Source organism: Accipiter gentilis, chromosome 7 (assembly GCF_929443795.1).
Source record: "Accipiter gentilis chromosome 7, bAccGen1.1, whole genome shotgun sequence".
Lineage (NCBI taxonomy): Eukaryota > Metazoa > Chordata > Aves > Accipitriformes > Accipitridae > Astur > Astur gentilis.
The window spans coordinates 37,941,567-37,964,355 of record NC_064886.1 but is presented as its reverse complement, the minus strand read 5'-3'; the positions used below and the strand labels follow the sequence as shown (position 1 = coordinate 37,964,355).

Sequence of the window (22,789 nt, the reverse complement as noted above, 5' to 3'; positions counted from 1 at the left end):
CTAAAAATCTCATCTACACAGCAAACAGCAGTTGTAGATGGGTTCAATCCAGAGCAGCCCCACATTGCCGGGGGTGCCAAAGGCAGATACTGCATGTTAAAAAATCATTGAGAACCCGTCCCTTTTTTGATTTTGCCAAAGGAGCAGTGTTAGCAGACACCCCCTGTCAGGGCTCTACCTGAAACCACAGTCATGGCATGAACATAAACTGCAGACAAATTCCACATTCACAGAACAAATTTTTGATCCTCTTAATCTTAAAGCAAGGGAAACGGAGTCAAAGTGACCAGTTGCAAGCCAGCTAGCAGCAAGCAAAACTTCAGCGTGGGGCTAAAAACCTTTCACAGCTGACAGTTAGATCTCTAAATTCATGTGAGAAATACTGTGAAAATCCATTAACGGTGAAAATAAAAAGGAAAAGAAAAGGACTTAGAGAACAAGAAGGTAAAAAAAGATATTAAAATGTGCATTTCTTTGGTCTCCCATAGCATTCTGGGTCAGGTACAAGTTTGGTGAAACCCATCACCGCAGCACAGAGATGTTCTGTTTGTCCGGTTCTGGTAGGGTAGAATGAAGCATCTATTCTGGGATGGCAGAAGAGAAGCAGATTAAAGGAGCCTGCTGCACCATGTGGGGAATAAGCCAGCTTCTGGCACCTCTCCCCCCAGTTCTGGACAATTGCGTTAAAGCATTACTGCTCTACCTGCTCACAGCATGCCTTGCAATTGCAACTGCAATGACACAAGTGAGTTTTCTGGCATGAAATTAAAGACCCACTTGAATTTCTGCCACAATGTCTGTTCTTTGTTAGAGCTACTTTCTTTTCCTTTGGGTGAGGGTAGAAAAAGAAGTATCAGTATCAGCCACCTACAGCAGGTACTCCAACTTGGGTACTGATACTGATACTAGCTACTGTAACTGAGACTTGCTATGAAAGAAAAAAATGGATTGAGACTGAAAATTCTTAAGCCCTTAAAATAATACCGCTTCACTAATGGAGGCACAGTACAATTTAACTATACAGCATCGCACATATGAATCCACCTCAGGATTTTCTCTGAGCTGGTTACTGTTCACATATGGAGATACTGGTAAACTCGGTGCTATAGGTTTTATATCATGCAAGTCGGTTCTTTTGACTTGCCTTCAGCAAGAATGAGAAACGATAAAACACAGAGTCAGGAGAGCGCCCTGACTTGGGGAGTATCGGATGAAAGTTTCATCTTGAGAAAAGTACCATAATTGCTGAGCGCAGGTTTATAAATACTATTTGACTAACGATTTAGAAGAGTGAAGCAAATGGAAAGTGTACCTAAACCTGACAATCATCAGCTATTTTCCCACCGGTACTTGAATACCTATGAAGCGAAAATAACACCAAAGATCTGGCTAGCATGAACCATGACTCATTAATAATACAGATATTTATCAGCATCCTGTCATAGATACCCTTAAAAAATACCTGTGAATCCCATTTAGCATAGATCCTTTCCCTGGCTGCTGGTATCAAAAAGTTTATCCTATTTAAACTTTGGACTATGATACAACGCAGGAACTCACTGTTTTACCTTCCTGTCCCACAGAGCAACTTCAGGGGATCCCACTAAATGAAACCCCCCTTTCTTTAGGCCAAGGACCTTTAAAGAACATCAAAAGCCAGATTTTCTTCAAAGGTTGTAAACACTTCTTTTTGGAAGCATCTCAAGCGTACATGTTGAACTTTAAATCTTTTTTTTATTTCCTTAATGCTGGCAGACTTTTTTTTCTCTTTTATTAAAGCCACAGTCCTCTATCCTCCTCCCTTGCGGGAAGGATTTCTTTATTAAAACCTGCATCATTATTCCCTTGTCTCCAGTGCTCCCCATCAGCTCACAGGCCTCTATGCTTCTTTTAAAAATAAAAATGTGCACACGGGTGCAAAAGCTCGATGCAGAGCATAATGCGGATCATACCTTAAAGGAAGCAAAAAACTCTCTGCAAACTGACTTTATGCTGCGAGTGTGTGATAAAAACGTAGAGTCTGGTATTAACCTTCCACCCTAGTCTTTGTTTGAATATACAGATTTGGAAAGGAAACATATGGATCTCTCATTATTCATATAACAAACATCTCTTTTTTACTCGGCACTTTTTCATGATTATAAAGTGGATATGTGATGTGCAATGATACTTATTAAGAGGTCATACTGCTAGTATTTAGATTTAGTCATATAGTTGTTGTATGCAGCATTGTATCTGATAAGCATCTTACACAATGGAAAGGTATACCACACAGCCCACGAACAAATGAGCAGCTTGGTGCATTATAGCATGCATGGATTATGAAAGTATAGAGGCGTTTGATTTCCAAATGCTGCATTTATTGCTGGAAAACATAGGAACATTGCACGTCACTGTAGTTTTGGTACGACTACATCATCTGAGTGTGAAGCAAGTATTATAATGTACCACAACCACAAATTTTAAAGTACCATGTTAATACATGATCACTGCATACCAGGGGGGGAAAAGGCAACAATGACAGGCTTTTGGCATTTTGGTTTGGTTTTTTTTGTTGTTGTTGGTTTTTTTGGTTTTTTTTAAATCGCCATGATGCTCTGCAAAAGCTTGATGTTCTGCGGGGGGGGGGGGGGGGAAGAAAATCACCTGATCTTCATGTTGGAAAGGTGCCAAGCCCATCTGAGGTCCAAATCTATATGTACATAAAAAAGCAGGAAGCAGTCTTAAAAGGAAATGCTAATTAGCTTCCTGGGATTTCAAATTTTAAAAGCTTCTGTGATTGAATTTATTTTAGCAATTCTTTCTTTAAGGAATGTGAAAATTGGCCCTACAGTTGAGACTTCAAACAAAACAGGATGAAGAAGCAAAATCCCTAGTAATACTGCTTATTGCACTCAATATGATTATAGTCATACATTGAAGAGTGATCGATAAAAGAGAATTATACATCAGTATAATGACTATAAAAGTAAAATGACTTCTGGTCAACTTTATCAAAATACTTAGAAAAGCTGGAAGAGTATTAGCAATATTAAATACAGAACAACCAGCAGTTTGAGTAAGGGGACAGAAATGGGCTCTCAGTGGCAAGAGTGCTGTGATTTTTACATTGGATGAAGCATAAATTAAAATCTTCTGCATTATTAACAACAGTGAACACGTCCTTTGGGGCACAGATAGTAATGAAAGTTCACATTTGAATTAGAGCATGGATGCTGCTGAATAGAGACAAAAAAGCAAGGCAGAAAAACATACAGAACTTTTATGAAGGACAAGGCTAGGCAAACACACTACTAATTTGTGAAAGAGTAAATCAGGAGTTTGCAACACTGTTATGTTTATCCACGTGATATGATCACACCTACAAGACCCAGCTCTGAACAAGTTTGATCTTAACATGATTGCATTATACGAAACTTCCAGTAATACATCCAGTAAACCCTGGATCCAGGACCCAGCCCTTCCAGTAACGCATCCAGTAAACCCTCATGTATCCAGAACCAGGTGCTTAAAAGGTAGCTACGTGCAGACGAGCCTTGATTAATTAGGCATCTATGGGTTCGTCTTTTAATAGGTTCTTAACAACACTTTTAGTACCATACTGCTCTCCAGCAGAGAGGTTTTTCCATTTTCCTGGAGTCAGCCATCTTGCTAAATGCTAACAGCAATAGCACAAACACAGAACAAAAGCCTATTTACTGCAGATCGGTTTTCAAGCTGCCACAATATCAATTTAATATTCCTGGAACCATTGGGCTTCATAGTTCAGTGCATGGGCCATCACATATATTAAAATTTCAACTAGCTAAAACTCTTCTGGATGTTCGACCAGGCTAGCGGCGTTATGCAAACTGCCTGACAGTCTCTCACCTTGCCCTTATTATGAAAATTATGCGTTTTGTCATGCTTATGCAGAAAGGCTGCTTTCAGCTAGGGGCTCAGAAATGCCAATTTTAAACACTTTAATTTTTAATGCAGGTCTTGTTTTATAGAGGTGACAAATGCCAGTTACAATTGTGCATATTTAGTTTTTTGGAGAAGAGCAAAGTCAGTTTGCTTCCTTGAACTTTCCGAATGTATGAAATAGCGAAACCGCTTAACACAGAAATGGGAGTAGCCCGACAAGGGTGGACGAGACCCTTCCTAAACGCACGGTGAGGAACCCTCAGCCACGTCCATATTTACCCTCTCTCTTACCCCAGGATGCGTCAGGGGTGTTCAGGGGATCAGAGGTGCTTCTGAGCTGGTGAGAGCAAGACGGGGCATGGCTAGGAATAACATTCACCACCTGTAAATTCACCGGGCTTGTTTTAAGATAAGTTAATTGGATCTAGAGTCAACTGAAAGTATTTTTGTGAGGGGTTACAGGAGACTTGTGTCAAAGGGAAATGAGATATCTGTACCAAATGGAACCACGTAAGGGTGAGACTTTAGAGCTGTGTCTCGATAGCTCCCACAGAGAATTAGGAGGAATTAGAAGTGTCTTGTTTATTCCACTGAACACTAAAGCCCCGAAGAGAGACCAAATGAATTTCTCCAGTGGGAAAATCTGCCTAAGGGAACAATTCAGCCCTCAAGAAATATAAATTAATAAAAAATTAGTGCCCTCTGATTGTTTTGCCTGATGACAGACAAATACTTCGTGGAGGCTTTAAAAGATGTGGCTGTACAAACATTAGCAATTTCCAAATTAAATATTTAGGCGTTAATATTTTACTAAAATCCTGTATAGGGAGGATTTTTGAGAATAAAATTCAGAGAAACATAAAAATTGGGGAGATAGGCTTACATTGAGAAAACATTTAGAGAAATATAGTCTGAGATTACCTTTGAATGTGAAACACCAAATGTGGCATTAAAAGCATTTTCCAAAAATTAAGCAACACGTAAGATCCGGCTTCCTGATAAGCCTTCCTGTGTGAACTGCAATCAGATTCTTAGAAGTTACACTAACATAGTTTATTCTTGATTTCTGACACATGCATCTTCATTTTAAGGTATGTTTAAACTTGTTTTCACAATAAAGGATGTCAAGATAGGTATATAGCTTAACATCCCTGTTGTTCTAGCATTTGGCTGGTATTTAAACCTCATATTTGTTGCCATGAAGCAGCCTTTTGAAAGATGATCACTGTACCTGAAATGTGGATAGTTATAAAAATGGCATTAATTTGCTTAGACCGGGAGATTTTCACAGGAGAGCAACTAGCAGAAAACATTATGAAAATGTCCAAGAGGACTGGTAATTGAGTTGATTAGTATGACCTTGGTTATGAAGGTAATAGAAGAGTGAATGGTGCTTAGACTGAGTTATAACCCTGCTACCTTGCTCGGAGATGTAGTGAGGTATGTAATTTGTTCAGGGTGAATCCGAGTAGCCTCGCCTCTCCCTGACAGGGTAATACACTCTGACTAGCAGAGCTTGGCCGGCCACTTCTCCTACCCCAACAGAGTAAACAGTGCAGGGTCAGGCGAGGGATGATGAACTGTGTGCTTCCCTCAGTTCAATATGGTAATTTTCTGCTGGCAGACACTTTCTGTTCAAGGTTTCTTTTAAAATTAGGCAAATTAAAAATAATTTAACAAAAATGCAAGAATGGAAACTTTCCAGTTTCAGAGCAGAGAATCTACACCTCTTTGAATTAAGCTCCAGGCAAAACGTATCTTGATTTAACTACTCGCCCGACCACGTAGTTCTGGTGTTGCTTTTTAACCCATCACGTTTCAACCCTGCAATAACTCCAGAAAGGATTTTTAACAAGTCAAGGTTTGTCTCGCAGAATGGGGGCTTTATTTGTTCAGAAACCGATTTGGCTAAAGACCTGAATGCACAAGTGCTTTGATTGCCTTTCTTTCACTAGACTAACTGCGATTATTTAAAGATATTTTAGGTGGCCTCCCTCTACAGGGGAAAAAGGCACCCCAAACAATTAGACAAATTAGACTGTTAGACAAAGAAGGAGAGGAAACACAATTCTAATTGCTATACTTTGTATTCATGCCCCCACCGGTAATCTGGATGCAACATAAATTATCTATCAAGCATCCACAGAATATGTGCTTCGAGAAAAAAGTAGTCACAGAAAGGAATTCAAAAAGTTCTGCAAGTAATCCTTAAATACTAAACATCAGAACATATATTTTTAAAAAATCAAGGAATGGACCAAAAGCAATGTCTTCAAAGTCAGCATTATTTAAATATTACCCCTTTCCTTCCATCCCTGACGAGCTATCTTGCTATTTTATTGCAAGTTTCACAAACGAATAACTGGCCAAGGTTCCCTAGAAGGAAGATGCCTACATAAAAGATTCAATTAAATTAAAATTACTCAGTCCAGTCTGTGTGTGTCCAACGCAAACTCTGCTTTACCAGGAAACCAGGCACAGATATTCAGCTAAAAATTGCCACACATTAGACACGTAATTTCAGACCATATTTCCCTACAAAGTACAAGTCAGTGCTCTTTTGGTTTCATAGCTATCAGGACGTCATCATATTCTTTTTCTGAGGAAATCTGAGAGGATGAAAAGAGGCGCTTAGGAAATAATTTTGCATTTTCTCTTAGAAATTAAAAACCTTTCCTTTCTTCTCATTTATTTAAGTACCGCGGAGAAATGGGGTTAGAAATAGATTTAGAAAATAATCCAAGACATCTAAAGAAAACTGTAATCTCAATAACATTCCACATATAATCATTTCAGGGGCAGAGGAGCAAAAGCAGTTTCTGTGTGTCCATGTAGTTTAGAGACTTGCAAAAATACAAGGCTCTCTGAAATCAGGTGTTATATATTCGGCTCTCATTTCACAGAGCTAAAATCAAACTGAATATTTAATTCTAAGTACAAACTAATGACCTGATCCTGAATCATGCAGCATGAAGATAGATTACTGTTGACATGCAGAGTCCCAGCGAAATCCCTGGGATATTGTGTGAGCAGAGCAGTCCGCCTGCGTGCTACACAATGCTCAAAACAGTAATGCTGAAACGGAGTTTGGGATATTAATTCACAGTTCCCATATTTAACACCACGTTTTTAGTAACATTCCTCCTGTTTTGAAGGTCAGTGGATCTAGAGGAAACTTCCCACACTGAAAACAATGTGCGTGGTATTAAAGTAATAACGGACTTTCATTTTAAAGTTCTGCTGTTGAAGGTTTATATCTCAAAGCAAAATAAAAACAACTCCAGCCAAGCCTTGAGCTGTTTGTAAAAGTTTGCAAGCTACAAGCAGGACAGATTTCCTTGTGTTTTACCAGTACTGAGCCGACACTAATTATCCCACTGTGAACTTTGGATGAAATCCTCGTCCCGCTGAACTGATGGGAGTTTTGCCACTGACTCCAATAGCACCGGGAGTTCACCCTCTGGCTTAGGCTCCGTGCCACAGCCTAATACTTTCTGCATAATGAGGCCCATAAAGTTTATCTTGAAAGCCAAAAAATATTAGGTCAACTCGTAATCACTCTGATTTTTTTCTTTTTGGAGGGACAGCTTGTTTTAGCCAACACTGTGGTCTCTCTGCTCAGTACTGCCGATGGAAGCTGCTCACCATCCTGAAGGGAGCTCTGCCGGAGCGAGCGTCCTCCGCGCAGCTTCGGCTGGCGGATTTAGTTGGCGCTGATGTTAATTTATTAGTATGCACTACCCAAATTCAAAGACTTTCCAAGGAAGTTTGACTGCAGTGGTAGCATTCTGATTTATGAAGCTCGGTTATCATTTTTAAACCACAGCCCTATCCCCAGCCTGACTCGCCTGACAATGACATATACCCAACGTGTTTGGCAAGCCTCGCAGGCTGACTTCTCATCCCCGCGGCAGCTCTTCCCTGCGCTGGGACCAGTTACACCCCAATTCCCCACAGGTAGGTCAGCTGGGCACTTTGACACCTGTCCATAACTGGCTCCAGCCGTAGGTATCAGTGCAAACCTCTGCCCATAAGCAATTCATTCATTCAAAAAAAACCCACAACAAACCCAAATCAGGTTTTAGAAAACCAGCTCTGTGTAACTGAAGCTTCCACTGCAGCCACTACCGCAGAGTTAGAGATTTCCAGACAAACCAGGCTTGCAAAAAAACCCAAACCCCAAAAACCAACCCCAAAAGAAAACCAGACATCTAATACCAGACATATGACTATATATGTGTACTTGCATGCCAGCACGGATATTTGTTTGCTACTTCTAAATATGGACATTAAATGCTCCCTCTCCCTCTACACCAGACCATCAAATTTTCAATAAACCACTTCAGAACATATTTGAACATGCCTATTTAATAGGAGCAAAATGTCATACAACCAAAACATGCTTCCCATGTGGAGAGAGAACATTTCCCCATTACAAACATACAGCAGACGTAACTAGAGGAGGTATAAGCGGTTACGGAGATCTAAGCAATGGAAACATGCCTGTCTGGAGTCCAAAAGAATTACATTAAAGATGCTCAAGTGTCATTTTAAGAGTCTCTATCTTGACATCAAGCAGTCAAAGATGCTTTCATGGTCTTTCTTCAAACAAGAAAGCAGAAACACAAGTAGGGATTTTCTTTTATGCTCAGCAAGATAAAAACTAAGTATAAACACTGAAGTATTTATTCTCACAGCAATCCCATGAAATGCACTGTTATTCCCATTTTACAGATGAGGAACTGAGTCACAGAAAGACTATCTGGCTCACGGTTTTAAAGGTGGTTTAAAAAAATAAGCTGAGGACGTTGGGTTCACATCCAGCGTTTGAGCCACAAAACCAGCGTTCATCCTTCATAATCAGGTGAACTTTTCATTCAGTAACTATGAAGGTGCTGAAGGAATTCAGTAAATACCTCTGTAAAAGCTGCTAAAAGCTACATGACGTTAAGATGAAAACTAGTAAATCTGAGCTCTAGCAACATATCCACTCAAGCAGGCTCCAAAGAAAATGTGGAAAATAGGTGTTTCATAGCTGAAGCAAGAAAGAGAAAAACAAAATGTCTTTGCAAATGATTTTGGTTGTGTGAGCAATGTGCTTTTGCTGAAAGACTGGTGTGTGCAAAAAGGGTATATTTTTGGTATGTCAGCTTCAATTACCAGCGATCTAAGAGTGAAAAGCGACAGCCTTCTCCCAACAACCTCCTCCAAAGGAGATGCCCATCAGCCGAAAGCCCTGCTCCCCGGTGTGACCTTTCTTGCTTTATGACTGGGCATAAGGGCACACAGCCATTTTATTTAAACTTGTTTTGAGAAAACTGCTTGTTAGATGTTGATTTCCAGCAACCACTGCCCTCTGAAAAGAATATTCATGGCTGGTGTTTCACTTCGAATGCTAACAGGATCAATTTGAACCCCCCTACACTCTGTATCTCTGACTTGTTTCATACATATTCATGGCCATTTACATCGTTTTACAGAAAAATGTTTATGAGCGAGGATGCACATTGTACTGACTGTTGCTGGGTTTATTCCTAACGTGCATGTTAAAGAAGAAAGCAGAAAACCATCCTAGCAGGCAAGCTGGCTCCTGAAAGAGGCAACGCAGGAAAAAATCGCAGAGCCTAGAGCCCGCTGCACTGCCAGAGAAAGCCGTTTCAGCACAAGTTTCAACGTTATACCCAACAATTTTTATCAGGCAGCTCCTATGAGCACTTCACAGCCTGCTCATCTCCTCGCCGTTTTGTTTTCTCTCTTTAAACAAAAATTACAGTCTCTCATTTCACTTGCGTGGCTAAAGGGCCCCGTAATCCACTGTATCCTTGGCTCTGTCACTGTGCTTGCTGACCCTACAGTGAGCAGGCTCTGACCACCAAATGCGAGCAGAATAAATTATCGCTGACACTCCAATATTTAATTATGCAGCTGTCAGAGCGGCCCTTTCGAAATTCATTTTAATAAAGTGGGAACTTTTTCCTTTCAAGGTTAGAGTCAGGGGAGTCACCTTCTGTGTCAGGCTAAGGTCTCCACCATGAGCTTTGCATTCTTCCCTGAGAAGCCTGTCACTTGGCCTGATAGAAGGACCAGATAACAGCACGGATGTCTATTGGCCTCCCCCGCCCTGCCTGAATGAACATCCTTCATTTAAACCCACAATAATGAGGACCTCAAAGTCAGACAGGCAGCCACAAGGGCAGCTCGTCAGGAAAAAAAAAAAAAGGCTTCTTATTATAAAATTCACTCGATGTTATAGCTGCAATCTAAAAGCAATCATGTTCATCTCACCGTTTTAACTGGTTAACCAGAAATATTTAACATGTTACAAAATGTGAATGGAAACCAAATGTATGAAGCCACAGCAGCCTGTATTTATCTGCACTGAACTCAGATAAGTAGAGGAATACTGCTTTGTATTTTGCCATAGCAAAGTATCTGACTAGATCTTTTTACCAAATATTTAGAAAATAAAGCTATACAATGAAACTCTTCATAAACATGTTGTGCATAATATGTAACGTACACATACCACAATGTGCACAGTATATTGATCAGATGTGCTAAGATACTCAAACAAAAAGCTGCTGGGTGTATACATAGCTATGCATCCACACGTAAACATAGCCTATTAACATGTACATGAAACAACTCTGTGTAATAAAGCGCTGGCCATAAGAAACCTTGCCATCATGAAAACAGCGACTATTTTAAAACGTGGCCATCTCTCAACTGAATCTTCGTATTTGCAGATCCCTGCTTTCTAAACTTTTGATTTTTGTAGTGTGCAGCTGGGAGAAAAATAGATACAAGTTTACCATGGACAGCCCAATAATAGGAGAGCAAGAATGTAGTTGACCTAAAGTAGGAGAAAAACAAGCAAAAAAATAACCTACATACATTCCAAATCTTCTTGTTTCTATCTGACAATACGTCTAATTTCAAGTAACAATGTTAATAACAACTTTGACTTACCAGCTATATTTCTTCCCCGGATTCCTATGGTGCTATATAAGTACTGCAGATTTAGCTATGCAACATTTTCCCAAGTATGATTATACATCTTTTACAAATGGGGAAGTGAAAAACACGTAAATTGTGTGTGGGCTGGGAATTAAAGCTCTTAGGGAAGCCCCACATCTCCCAGTTTAAATCAAAAGTAGTTTTGTTAAGGAGAAATAAATTAATGGGATACCATCCCACATCCCATAGGTGCTAAGTGACCTATCCCAAGAGACAAAGTGTCCGAGGAAAAAGAAATTAAAGCTTTTGCAAACATGTTTTTGACTTAATTTGATCCACAGTGAAGACACAGTCAAGAGAGAACAATATGACTCACTAGTACAAAATGTTTTATTTTCTGGATTCATTAGTACTAATGAAGAACAGGTGTGAGGTACCAGGGAAAATGCTGTGCATAGCAGTTCTCCAGCACATTCTCCTGCCCAAGTCATGCCTCAACATTTGGTCTTTCGCTCCTTCCCTGCAAGGGGGTGCACTTTGTATCTTCCAAATAACATACAAATAAATCACTATATGCAAAGCTAGCAGAAAAAAAAAAAAAAAAAAAAAAGTATGTAGTTCATAGAAAAGGGGTAAGAGTTCACTCAAGTTTCATAGTTTTCCCAAATAAGCTGGGTTGTGCTACAGGACTTCACATTAAAAAATTAAATTAAAATAGCTCACTCATTGGCTGTTTTCAACATGAGATCAGAACTTCCCACCAAAAATGAGACATATTTTACCACTGTTTCCTTCTGATTCATTTGTTTGTCTCAAACCCACCTAAAATGGCTAATAACATACATCAGGGCTTACCCCATCCAATGTTAGGTACCTGAACAAGAATCCTTGAGTACATGTAGTTGCTCTTGTCCTCCTTTTGCCAGTGGAGTTATCTGGTACCTTCAGAGGCTGAGCTAGAAGTTAATTGAGTTGAATGACCCTTTGGTGGTAGCCACTGCACTGGATTTGTGTACAACACCAAGGGTGACATCTTGTATCTTAGAAGCCTTGATTAAGTAGCGTGAATCTGGATCTTGGACAGTTATTTATTAGCTGCACATGAAGTACATAGCCAATGGGGCCTTGCTTCCAAGTAGTCTACACATGTTTCTGTGCTATAAATAACAACCACCAGCCTTTTTTTTACAACTTATGCTAAGATTATCTCCTGCTGCTTCCTGCTTTAGGTCCTCTTGCTTTATTTTTGGCTATGTCATTTAACTTTGGTAGAGACAAGTATTTTGACACGTTGCTGGCATTTTGGCCTCAGCATATACTAAGCTGCATGCATCTTCTCATTGGCTTGGAGTTCACCACAGATGCTTATCGTATGGAGATCATGCTCTAGGAACTGAAAGTAAACCCTAACCCCTAAAGCATAAAGAAAATTTATTTATATTCTATTATGAGCCTGGGGAAATAAGAACCTCTAAACCATCATTGTTTTCAGTGTGTTTTAAATGAACAGCTTCAGCTTCACACAAGCACAATACATTTGAAGGTTTCTGATAAATACTTCACTCCAAGCCGCACAGTTCACCTCCTAGTGTCAATCCAAACAGATTTGCTGAATCCTACTTGTCACTAATTTTTGCAGTGGAAAAATAATTATAGAACAAAGCATCAGAAAAAAAAAAATTATAGTCCTATCAACCTGCTGTGACATGCACACATAAACATGCCAAGCATCCCAGCTGAGCAACTCACAAAAATGAACAATTGTTGAATGTACAGAACAGCAAAGGCTGTGATTCCTGTGCAATAACAGGGGAAGTGCAAATAAATTCTGAGTCAACGAGAAGGCTTACGCTAACCTGGCATTGGGAGAGTTTTCAGTCCACAAATTCCTTCACAACTGAGTAAATTTAAAGAAATAAAACTAGATTGAGCATTGCTTTAATACCTGCTGGTGTAGTTTCCCACACTGTTCACTGGCTTGTTAAATATGAAAAAGATTTGCCTTGCAAAGCCGCAGTGAGAAATACAGTCACAGATGGGTTAATTGTTCACTCCTCGGATCTTACCATTTTTATTTTGGTTTAAATATAACCTGTTATTATAACAAGAAAACTCCCTGGCCTTGTGTACAAGACTCAAATATAATCAGCGATATCACACTGTCCCTTAATAGAAGGTGCAATATAAAAAAGATCATTTAAGATGCCAGCAGCTTCCCTCCTGACCCTGCCTGGCTGAGAGGCAAATTGCATTAGAAAATGACATGCCATTCATCTCACGAGTAGTTGCAGGAACATTTAGCTAATTAAATGATTAATAAATTTAACACTGCTTTATAATTTCATTTAGCCGTGTTGGAAATCACACGGTGCACTGCGTGTGCACCGAATGAGATTAGGTGGGAGTTGTGGGTTTCACCGGCTGCCCTGGTAATTGAGATTAGTCTATTACTACAGTGACCTTTTTAACTTTTATATTCTCTTGTTAAAGTGAAATAAAATTTTATTCACTTTTAAGGCATATTTACTTAGTGAAATTTACGTGAAATTAAAGAAATACCAAGCTGAGAAGCGTTCTTGGTACCTGTTAATTCTCTTTTTGTTCTTTTATCCTTATTTTGCACCCTTTTATGAATTCTTGCTTTAATTTGGCAGCCCACCACCACCACAGCACACTCTGAAACAAACTCCCTTTACCACTCACCCCCCCCCCCCCTCCCCCAAACGTTGCAAAACCAAATGGCAGTGAATACATCCAACATCATGATGGTGGGTTTGGAGCAGGGGATTTGGTACACACGAAAAAGCCATAACCTAGATATACCTATATATTTGCACGTATTTACTCTAGCTTTATCTGGAAACTATCTCAGGAGTCGGCGTTAAATGGTGACTCTATGCATTCTAGCACAGTCGGCTAAACAGTCGGGATGCTGTGGCTGTAGTCAGCTGTGGACAGGTGCTACGATTTTGTTATAGCAAATCCCCCCACTTTTTGTACACCCATCCTTACACACAACTCTAGACAAAAAGACCCAACTTATTCACGAGCGTCACAACTCGCCACATAATTCTTTATCTGTATAATCAGTGCTTAAATGCAGTTTCCAAGGAGCAGGAGGGGACCCTGAGGAAAGAGGCAGCTCGCTCTCCTTCTATCAGCTTACGGTTAGAATTAGAGGTTGCTGCTGGTGTGGGGCACGCTCCAACCAATTCAAAGTTTGTTGTGACTAATACTGAAAATCATTCCTAACATTTCTGTGTAACAACTATGGACACCGTGTCTTCAGACAGTCAGTATAGGTTAGAAGGTTAATACCCAGGTAGTTCAAATAGCCAAATAAACTCAAAATCCCTACAAGAAATAACCTTTGTCTATCCAGGCACAGCTTGCAGTTATCTTGATGTTAAAAGCATAAACGTCTATCCACATAAAATTCATTTCAGCAGTACAAGGACTCATTTTATCAGTTCTTGGAAAAGTTGTCAAGATTACTGACACTTAAGTCAACTCAGAACAAATTTTCAATCAATATGTCTAATGCTAGGAGGGATGTTTAATGTGTTTCTTTTTTGAACAGATGTGTGTTTATAATGTAGAGAAAAATGAATTAAAATGCATGTCATTACTGAAAACTGATTTCTATCTGAATCACACGGTAAGCCATTTCAGAAAGTATGTTTGAAAAGGACATGTCAGAGCAGTGTTGACTTTTTCCTGAGATCCTGATCACTCAAGAAAGGGATAAACTACTTGATAGACTGTTCATACAATATGGATATAAAATCCATGGTGGCTGAAGTGAAACGATGTAGTGGAAATGGGATCTGACAAGAGCAAGTAATGGTTCTGCTCACTTACTCTGGTAAAATAAAATTCCGATACAGATGGGCCCAACATGTGGGAGAAAGAAACTACTATCAGCAAATGCATTAAATATAGCAACTACAGCAACAATTTCATCTTGGAGGCAGAAAAGGTCAAACAAATTATAAGTGATAATTATAACAGCTATTTACTGTGATAATTTGAAAGGAAAATTATTCCTGGATTTCCAAACAGTACCGTCACCGCAGATGTGAAGAATCAGCAAGAGGATGCACAGGTACATCAGTATCTTGATGTAGGGAAAACAGTTCCAGTTCTTTTGACTCGGTGGCAGAGGTCCATCTGGCTTCAGAGGGAGCAGATTTCTACCCAACACTGTGGGGCTATTTTCTTGCCCTCGGGGCGGCAAAAGCCAAGTTCACGGCCATGAGGGACCAGTAATGTGGGGTAAGCGTCATCTCCCCTATTTTTAGATGTGACTAATGTAGGTGTCTATATCTCAGCTTAATGTCTAGACTTCCTTTACCATCAGTGGAGAAAAAGGCACTTTTTGAGAACTATTCATCTGACCTAATTTAGTCATTTACCCTAAAGTGCGATAAGCTGTGGTATAGAAGTGCCGCCTTCTCTCCTTGGACGACAAAGAGAATCAAAACCTGCTAATTTTATGAAAAAAATCCTGCCACTAAGCTGCAAGTTCTTGACAAGAACTGAAAAACAGTAAATCCACTCCGAGGCCTCCAGAACTAAGCTCCTTCTCTTGAACTATACGTAGGATCAAGAGCTGCTAAAATGTCCCTGTGACAAATGCATGATATTCAGTGTATTCACAGATTTAGCTTTGACTTAGGAAGCCCTTTGAAATCTGGTTCTTATATTCAGGACTTTCCCAGGAATGGTCAGTTATGGCATTTTTTGTTTTCATTATTTTTTTTTCTTATGGGACTGGTCACTGGCTTTTGATGGATACATTATTTCCAGCAGGGAAGATAATATATGAAGCTGATAATCTGATGACATGTGCTCTATAGAAAATATCTTACAAATGTCAGAGAGAATACTGTTTTCTATAAAAACAATGACATACATATAACGGAAGCTCTGCCTCTACAAAATACAGCTTGTACATTGGGCTTTCTAGAACTGAAAGTGTAACGTGAATTTTATTTCTTGGAAACAGAGATTATTTATGCTGGCAACCACAGACATGACAGGATCTAAATAGCCATTATCCACTCACAACTGTGAGAAGCAGGAAAACCCATCCAATTTTACCAGGAACTTATGTCTCCTAGTGTCTCCCTAAGTCATGAATCACATTCCTTCAGATGAAATCAACTGCAGGTTTTATTAAGAGAGAAGTAACCTATAAAAAAACCTGTTGCAAACAAATAGATAAGTCTTAACAAAAAGGGTGGCAGAACTCCTATTAATAAGAAATTGGGCCTACAGAAAAATGTGACAAATCTTGAGTAGATTAATTCATTTATTTTTTGTAACTATTTTTTTGCATCTCTGGTAATAAAGCTAGATTTTTGGAGGATCTGATAGCACTAAAGCTTCAGGAGTGAAAATGGTCATTATTAAAATACGCACCTTGATCTTTTAAAGATGAGTAATTCTGTCCACTTCTACTTACATAGTGTCCACTTTTGCATCAAAGTAAGTTGGCATCCATATTCAGTTTTAACTTAAATACACCTTAAAGGCTACCTCTCTGAATTCTAATAATGTGCACTGATGTGGAACTATGGTCATTGTTTCTTAGCATTCACACTGGGAACCAGTGTAAGGTCAAGCTTGTGTTTCAGTAAGTAGCCTTTGAATTTAATTACCTCATATGAAAGATGAAATCTGGGTTCCAGTAAAGGCAATATGAATTTTGACATTGGCTTGAGTGAAGCTACGATTTCATCCAAGGTTACTGAATGTGCAGTTGTATATGCACCTAACTGTACATATATCCAAGGCTCTGTAGTCTAGGATTTCATGTTGCTTACTGTCAAATGGAAAATGAAACCTTTAAAAACGTCTGACTCAAATGGGGTATGAGAAGTCTGTGTATGAGCTTGATATCAATCACCTTTCTTACAATCATTATATGTACAAAATGAGTTTATCCATGCTGATAAGACTGTCATCACTGGGGGAAAGAATTATGTGGGTCAGAGCCACACTTAGCCATATGAGGTTTCCAGGACAAGATCAAAAGTATTAAGGGGAAATGATTTTCTTCTGAAAACTGTTAAAGCCACATTAATTATCCATTGTCAGCAATAGATCAATTGCTACAAAGGTGTCATGGTTACAGGACAACTCCAGACTGTGACACATCTGCTGTCTTAACTCCAGATGAGCCAGCCAATCCCATCATATGCAGACTCTCTCTGGGCGGCACCTGTGTTACTATGACGTGTGAAAAAAATAAACATTTCGTCTAGAACTTTGGCTGATGGAACTGATTCAAAACAACACTCCGAAAAAGCAATTAAACCAACACCAAGGCTAATCCACCCGACTTTAAACTCACTTTGGTCTTCCGAATTGCATCCAAGTTAGATATGTAGAGTTGTCTAAACTGGACTGTGTGAATATCACCCATAAGGAAGTTTTGATTATAGTCCCTCGGCTGTGGAAAAACAGCTGTGTAAGTCATGTTGGAGCTTGGAAATGGCTCTTCCCCAGTTACTAGCCAGGCCAGTGTCCCCTCCCCAGAGGTCCCACCACAACCCCTTTCCTGTTTCCTAACAGCATCTTCTTTTAATTTAATTCCATGTTCTCACACAAAATAACAGGTAAACCATAGCAAAAATGGTATTTTTAGAAAGTAATCCATCTACAGCTTCTTCTCTGTAAGTATTTAACTAGTAGTGACAAAGCAGCTGTTATTTTTCACACTTGAAAAAGCATGGTGATATCTCAGTTACCAAGAGGTGGCAAACGAAAGTATTGTCAGCAGTTGGATTAAAACCCTTGTGTTTCTTTTCTAACAGTGATTTAGCAGATCAGAGATGTCAAATTCATGATAAGCACGATCTGACATCCTGGCTTTTTAAAATGGGACATATTTAACAAAAGTTAATACAAAAGACACAAGTATGCTAAGGAGAAAGCATCCCTAAATCTGGCCCTGAGTTACTTGCTGATGTCCACAGCAGACTGGGAGCTTTGCATGGCAGTCTGCTGTTGCCTCTGGACATTCCTGAAGTTCTAGGAGGAATCCGTGTGTTGGCTGAACTAATTCTTCTAGCTCAATCAGACAACAGTCTTGACCTCCCAGCCCTACTGTAAATAAAGACACGTTGCAGGATATCTTTACACATTGTTATTTCCGAAAGTTGTTCATAAAGTGAACTTCAGCCTAAATCTGTCCATGTAGGTCTCGCTGCTACTCCCCCCTCCCACAGAGAGTACACTTGAATGCATCTTGAAGGGCTGCCTCAGTAAAACTATTGGATACATTGTACAAGTAATGCTATTAAAAGTAAAGACACAAAGCCTTGTTGCTTCCGTTTAGGGAACACTGGCAAATCTTGTAGCTCACAGTAATGTGAATCTAGCTGGTTTAATTTCTTAGGTTGTTTAATTTTAATTGGAATATTGATTCCCAAACTAATTTTTGTGCCATCAGTGTGAAACCCCTGCCTTGTAACCACTGAGATCAACCCAGCTAGCTCAACGCATCAAGCTCTGCCAGGTCTGACTCTACCCCAGGCTGACATATCTTTCAGGGTTATGACTTTCACAAATGGGCTACAATCAAGGCTGAAATCTCTGTGAAGCCCTAACACAGTGGTTTGTGGCCAACGGACCTGCACAAACTCCCAGATCTACACCAGATGCCTCTACTGGCTCAAGCTCAAACCACCCTTTGACTCGGTGTGTAACCTGGCTGCACCACACAGAGGATGCAGATACTCCCACAAGATCTGCCGTCGCCAGTTCCACGCTCCTGGTTATGATGGATGATTTTCACTGCTAATGAGGAAGAGAAAGAGAAACTGAGTGTGTGTTGGTTCCCTTCCAACAGCCCGTCCTGACTGACAGCTCAGCCGGCGCCTATCCACTTGAAAAGAAGTCTGAGCTGGAGATGGATTAGTGGTCACGTAGGCTCTCCAAAACATGGGTTTCCACAAAGCTTGACTCTATGCCTCTGGGTCCATTTTAAGCATCAAACTGATTTTTTGCAGTTGAAAAGAAACCGTGTACATAACCTGCAGGATGGTGTATTTACCTCATCAGTCACAGAAGTGGATCTGCAGGGCTACCTCTGGTACCCCTGAATGAAGCGTCACCGGCATTATGCAAATTATTATAAGCAGGAAAGAAATACTCAAGGGTGGAAGTTTTGGTGTATGTAAAGTCCAATTCTTCACACAAGATGTGCTCCTTAATGTAGATTTAGCATTGTTTCGTGTGATCTGCTGTAATTACTCAGAATTTGAACCATTTGACCTTACTAAATTAAGCCTCGGTGTTTCCCAAATCCTGTTAATAAAAAGCAAATGGCTAGTCTCTTACTCACTCTCTGGAACAAGTGCAGAACTATGGTAGGGGATTCAACGTACAAGTCTTTATAAAGCCTGTCGTGGTTTAGCAAACCGGTACGATGGGAGATGCTCTCTCTCCGGCTCAGCGCAGGTGTAAGCCTGTGTGTGCCTCACTGCCACTTTGGTACAAACAGGCTGTGCATTGTACTCTACTCATCCATCACCCGCTCTGTCAACACAGGTCAACTAATCCTGCTCTTCGTGACCTCTGACCAGCACGCCGAAGGGAGGCAAAAAAAATTCAAATGCACTGCTGAGGGAGACAGAATTGTTAAAGCTGCCTTTTCTTCTCACCGAGACAGGGTAAAACAAACTTCTAAATGCTATTAGAGAGCAACCCTCCGTAAACGAGGAGAAGCAGCTCTGCGAGTCTTCCCCTTTATGATTAATACATTGTCAGGTCCTTCAAGTGCTTTCCCATAATGTAGACATTTTATTGGGTTTTGCTCTTAAAGACTCCTGCCTCAATTCAGTCATTTTATCTCAATATTTCATGGTTAAAAAAAATAACAACAACAAAGGCAAGCAGAGGCACAGCCCAAACCAGACAAAAGGAGACTGTAGACGCACCAGATCAAAGCCGCTAACTCCACAGAGGGAGCTGATTCCTCAGTTTGTTGAGGCAAAACAATTAAAAATGTTGATGCCCGAGTTAAAGGTACGAGTGGTGAGAGAAGAAATACATGAAAATCAGAGTGAAAGAAGAACATAGGCCAAACCTGCGGACTGGTGTGTCTGGAGCAGGGTTTTCACATAGGTGTTTACTTCTAGGTCTGGGGGCAAGAGAAGAAAGTAGGCCAAAAAGGCTTTTGTACTTACAACAACAGTAATCTTATTCAAAATAATGGCCTTGCTCCTCATTCAGAGACGTTTCAGTACTGGAACGGCTAAGCTAAAAGTATCTTCATGCCTCAACTTTTCTTATTTATTTTTGGGACAATGAGCTCTCGATATTTTGAAAGACTGAACAGAAGAAATCTCAAGACTCATAAACAAGCCAAGTGGAGACTTTTCCTGCCTTAGCTGTCAAGGTAGTCACATGTATAATGTTTTTATTGAAAAACTAAACCAGGTACTTAGAGCAAATTCAAAACACCTTCCCACTTCCTCCAGTTACTAACAATATAGCGGAAAAATATACACATTCACTTGTATGTTTTTGCTTGCGGGACCTGTGATCATTTCTGTAAACAGAAGGTAAGACATGGAAATTCCTTTGCACCGAAGAGAAACTGAGCACAATAAACACAGGATAAACATCGCGCATCAAGTATTACAGTTGAGTAATGTGTTCGCAAGAATCCTCCCTAAAGACTCACGGTAGCAACTGGTGGTGATGAAAGAGAGGGATGTGATTTTACAAAATAACTTCCTGGGCACTTAAAATTGAACCCCAAATGCAGGAGCAGAGAAAGTAAATGGGATGACCTGGTTTTGGTGCAGCTGATCCAATACTTTATCACACTCTCAAAAGCTGTGTTTAAGAAGACTTCTTTTGGAAGCTCTACAATTTCAGTAACTGTATCTCTTAGCAACTTTGTTTTTCAGCTTGTTAAGAGGGATTTGTTTTTCAAATGTCGCTGGCAGCTTGTTCACCCGTGGAATGCAAATGTAAAAATTAAGGTGAAGCCAAAAGAGAGTCATCCCAACATAAAAATGCAGCAAAAACTGAATCTGAAACTTAGATGCTAAAGCCCAAACCATTTTGACCATTTCAAAACCTAAGGCACTCTCACTCAACCATGTTCTCAGGTTTGAGTTGTGGGTTGTATAAAGGACAAAACTGACTATCCTCCACACTAGCAGACTTTTTGGGCCATTGATATAAATTGGAAGGCAACCTTTAAACACAGCCACAAGTTGCCAGCAAAATGGTAACTATTCCTCTCTAGTGAGAGTACATAGCACTGACCCAGAAAATGTATGTTCTAACTGATTTTTTTTGTTACTACTATGTGCAATTTTCTGATCCGTTACCTGATATTTCTCTAAGACATAACTTTTGATATGAAAAACTGGTGTAAATGCAGTCCTTCGGCACAGTTCTAGCTCACATATGTGCACACAGCTTGCCACTGATTTCAACAGGAGTCACATTTAAACAAATTTAAACTAAATGTTCAGCTTCTGGTAGTTCCCAAGATAAACACGAGCAGGCCCCTGTGGTGTGATAGCCATTAAGGCAAATGCACAGCTTTGTTGATATGTAAAGCCTTGTAAGAGCCAGAAGCTGGTTATTCTTAGTCATCAAGATGAGATTTGAATCTTTGGGATGTTTGCCTAACCCTGTAGGCTTAATCCATTCTGAGTTACACATTATAATACACCAGCAGTCAGTTAGAATTGAATCTGGATCACTGCAACATGTTGCTGGTCAGATTATGGGCTGACCCTACCGTTGAAAAATCATCAATAATATAATTACCAAAAATACTACCAGAATCCTGAATAGAAATAGTTAGATGGCCACAAAGACTTATATATGATGGGTGAAAAGGCAGGAACTGATCAGCTTCACACTAGAAAACTGAGCTCAACATCATCAGACGTGCTCAGGACTGGAGAGGTTTTATTGCCAAGGCAGGAACAAGTGAGGAGCTGCTGAATGCAGCTGATATTCCATTGATAGCTAAGTAGGAGACATCCTTATAAAGCTGCTGAAAAGAAGTTTAAATAGGTCTTCGCAATTCAGGCTGAAAAGCAAGCTCATGTAGAAAACTCATCCAGTTTTGTGCAATGGCTCTTTTTCAGTTGATAGGCCGAGATGCTCTTCCGCTTGCGTTTTCTTTTGTTGCTGTTTTTTGTAGGACACTTCCTGTTTAGGAAGTGAAATGATATTCAAAACTGGGGGTTTACTGTAAGTGATTTCAATAATGTACTTCTCCTCCTACCACAACCACAACTCCAGTCCCTGTCTCTCCAAAAACAATAATAATAATGAATGGTAAGTTCATGACATGTTACCTCGTGATGCAACTTGGCAGCAAGAAGGAAGAAACAGGAAGGTTGGCTCAAGGCTATTATGGAGCTAAAACTTGTTTGAACATTTGTTTTATCACTTAAAACAACTATAAAGACTTGCCCTAAGTATATTCCCTTTATTTTTTTTCCTAAATCATTCTCACCCAAACAACATAATTAGGAGCTTGAATTTTGTCTAAGTGTCCTTTTGAGACAGTGCATAGCTCTGTCACCACTACCAGGAAGGCATGCAGACACAGCCTTTGATTACTGGCATGCAACATAACAGTGGACAACATTTGTTACAAATTTGTATATTTGTTCACCAGTGTCTTCTTTTCACCCTGTAATTCACATTATATTCCTAACTCCTTGTTACTACACTAACATAACCAGAAACCAAGAAGTGTTTTTAGTCACTTGTAGATTCCTAACTGAAGGATCATAGTTTTCAGAAAGATGATCTTGTTTTCCAGATGTGAGGCTTTTAATTTAACCCAAATTGAATTCACTGTAAACAGAGCACATAGATATGATGAATTATGAACTAAACTTCAACAACGTATTTATAAGAAAATGTGGCAGAA

The 22,789-nt window shown here is 39.8% G+C and overlaps 1 protein-coding gene across 3 annotated transcripts in view; it reads right to left on the bottom strand.

Moving 5' to 3' along the window:
• The window catches only part of WWOX (WW domain containing oxidoreductase), a 537,288-nt gene that overhangs the window by 27,045 nt on the left and 487,454 nt on the right, over positions 1–22,789 (bottom strand). The window contains exon 9 of one of the 3 annotated variants that reach the window (XM_049805749.1): positions 18,594–18,669. The exons of the other annotated variants lie outside the window; for them this stretch is intronic. Within the exon in view, the coding sequence (XP_049661706.1) occupies positions 18,664–18,669 (6 nt within the window). The 3' untranslated portion in view covers positions 18,594–18,663. Of the gene's footprint in view, positions 1–18,593; positions 18,670–22,789 lie in introns of those variants that run through there. 3 annotated transcript variants of the gene reach the window in all.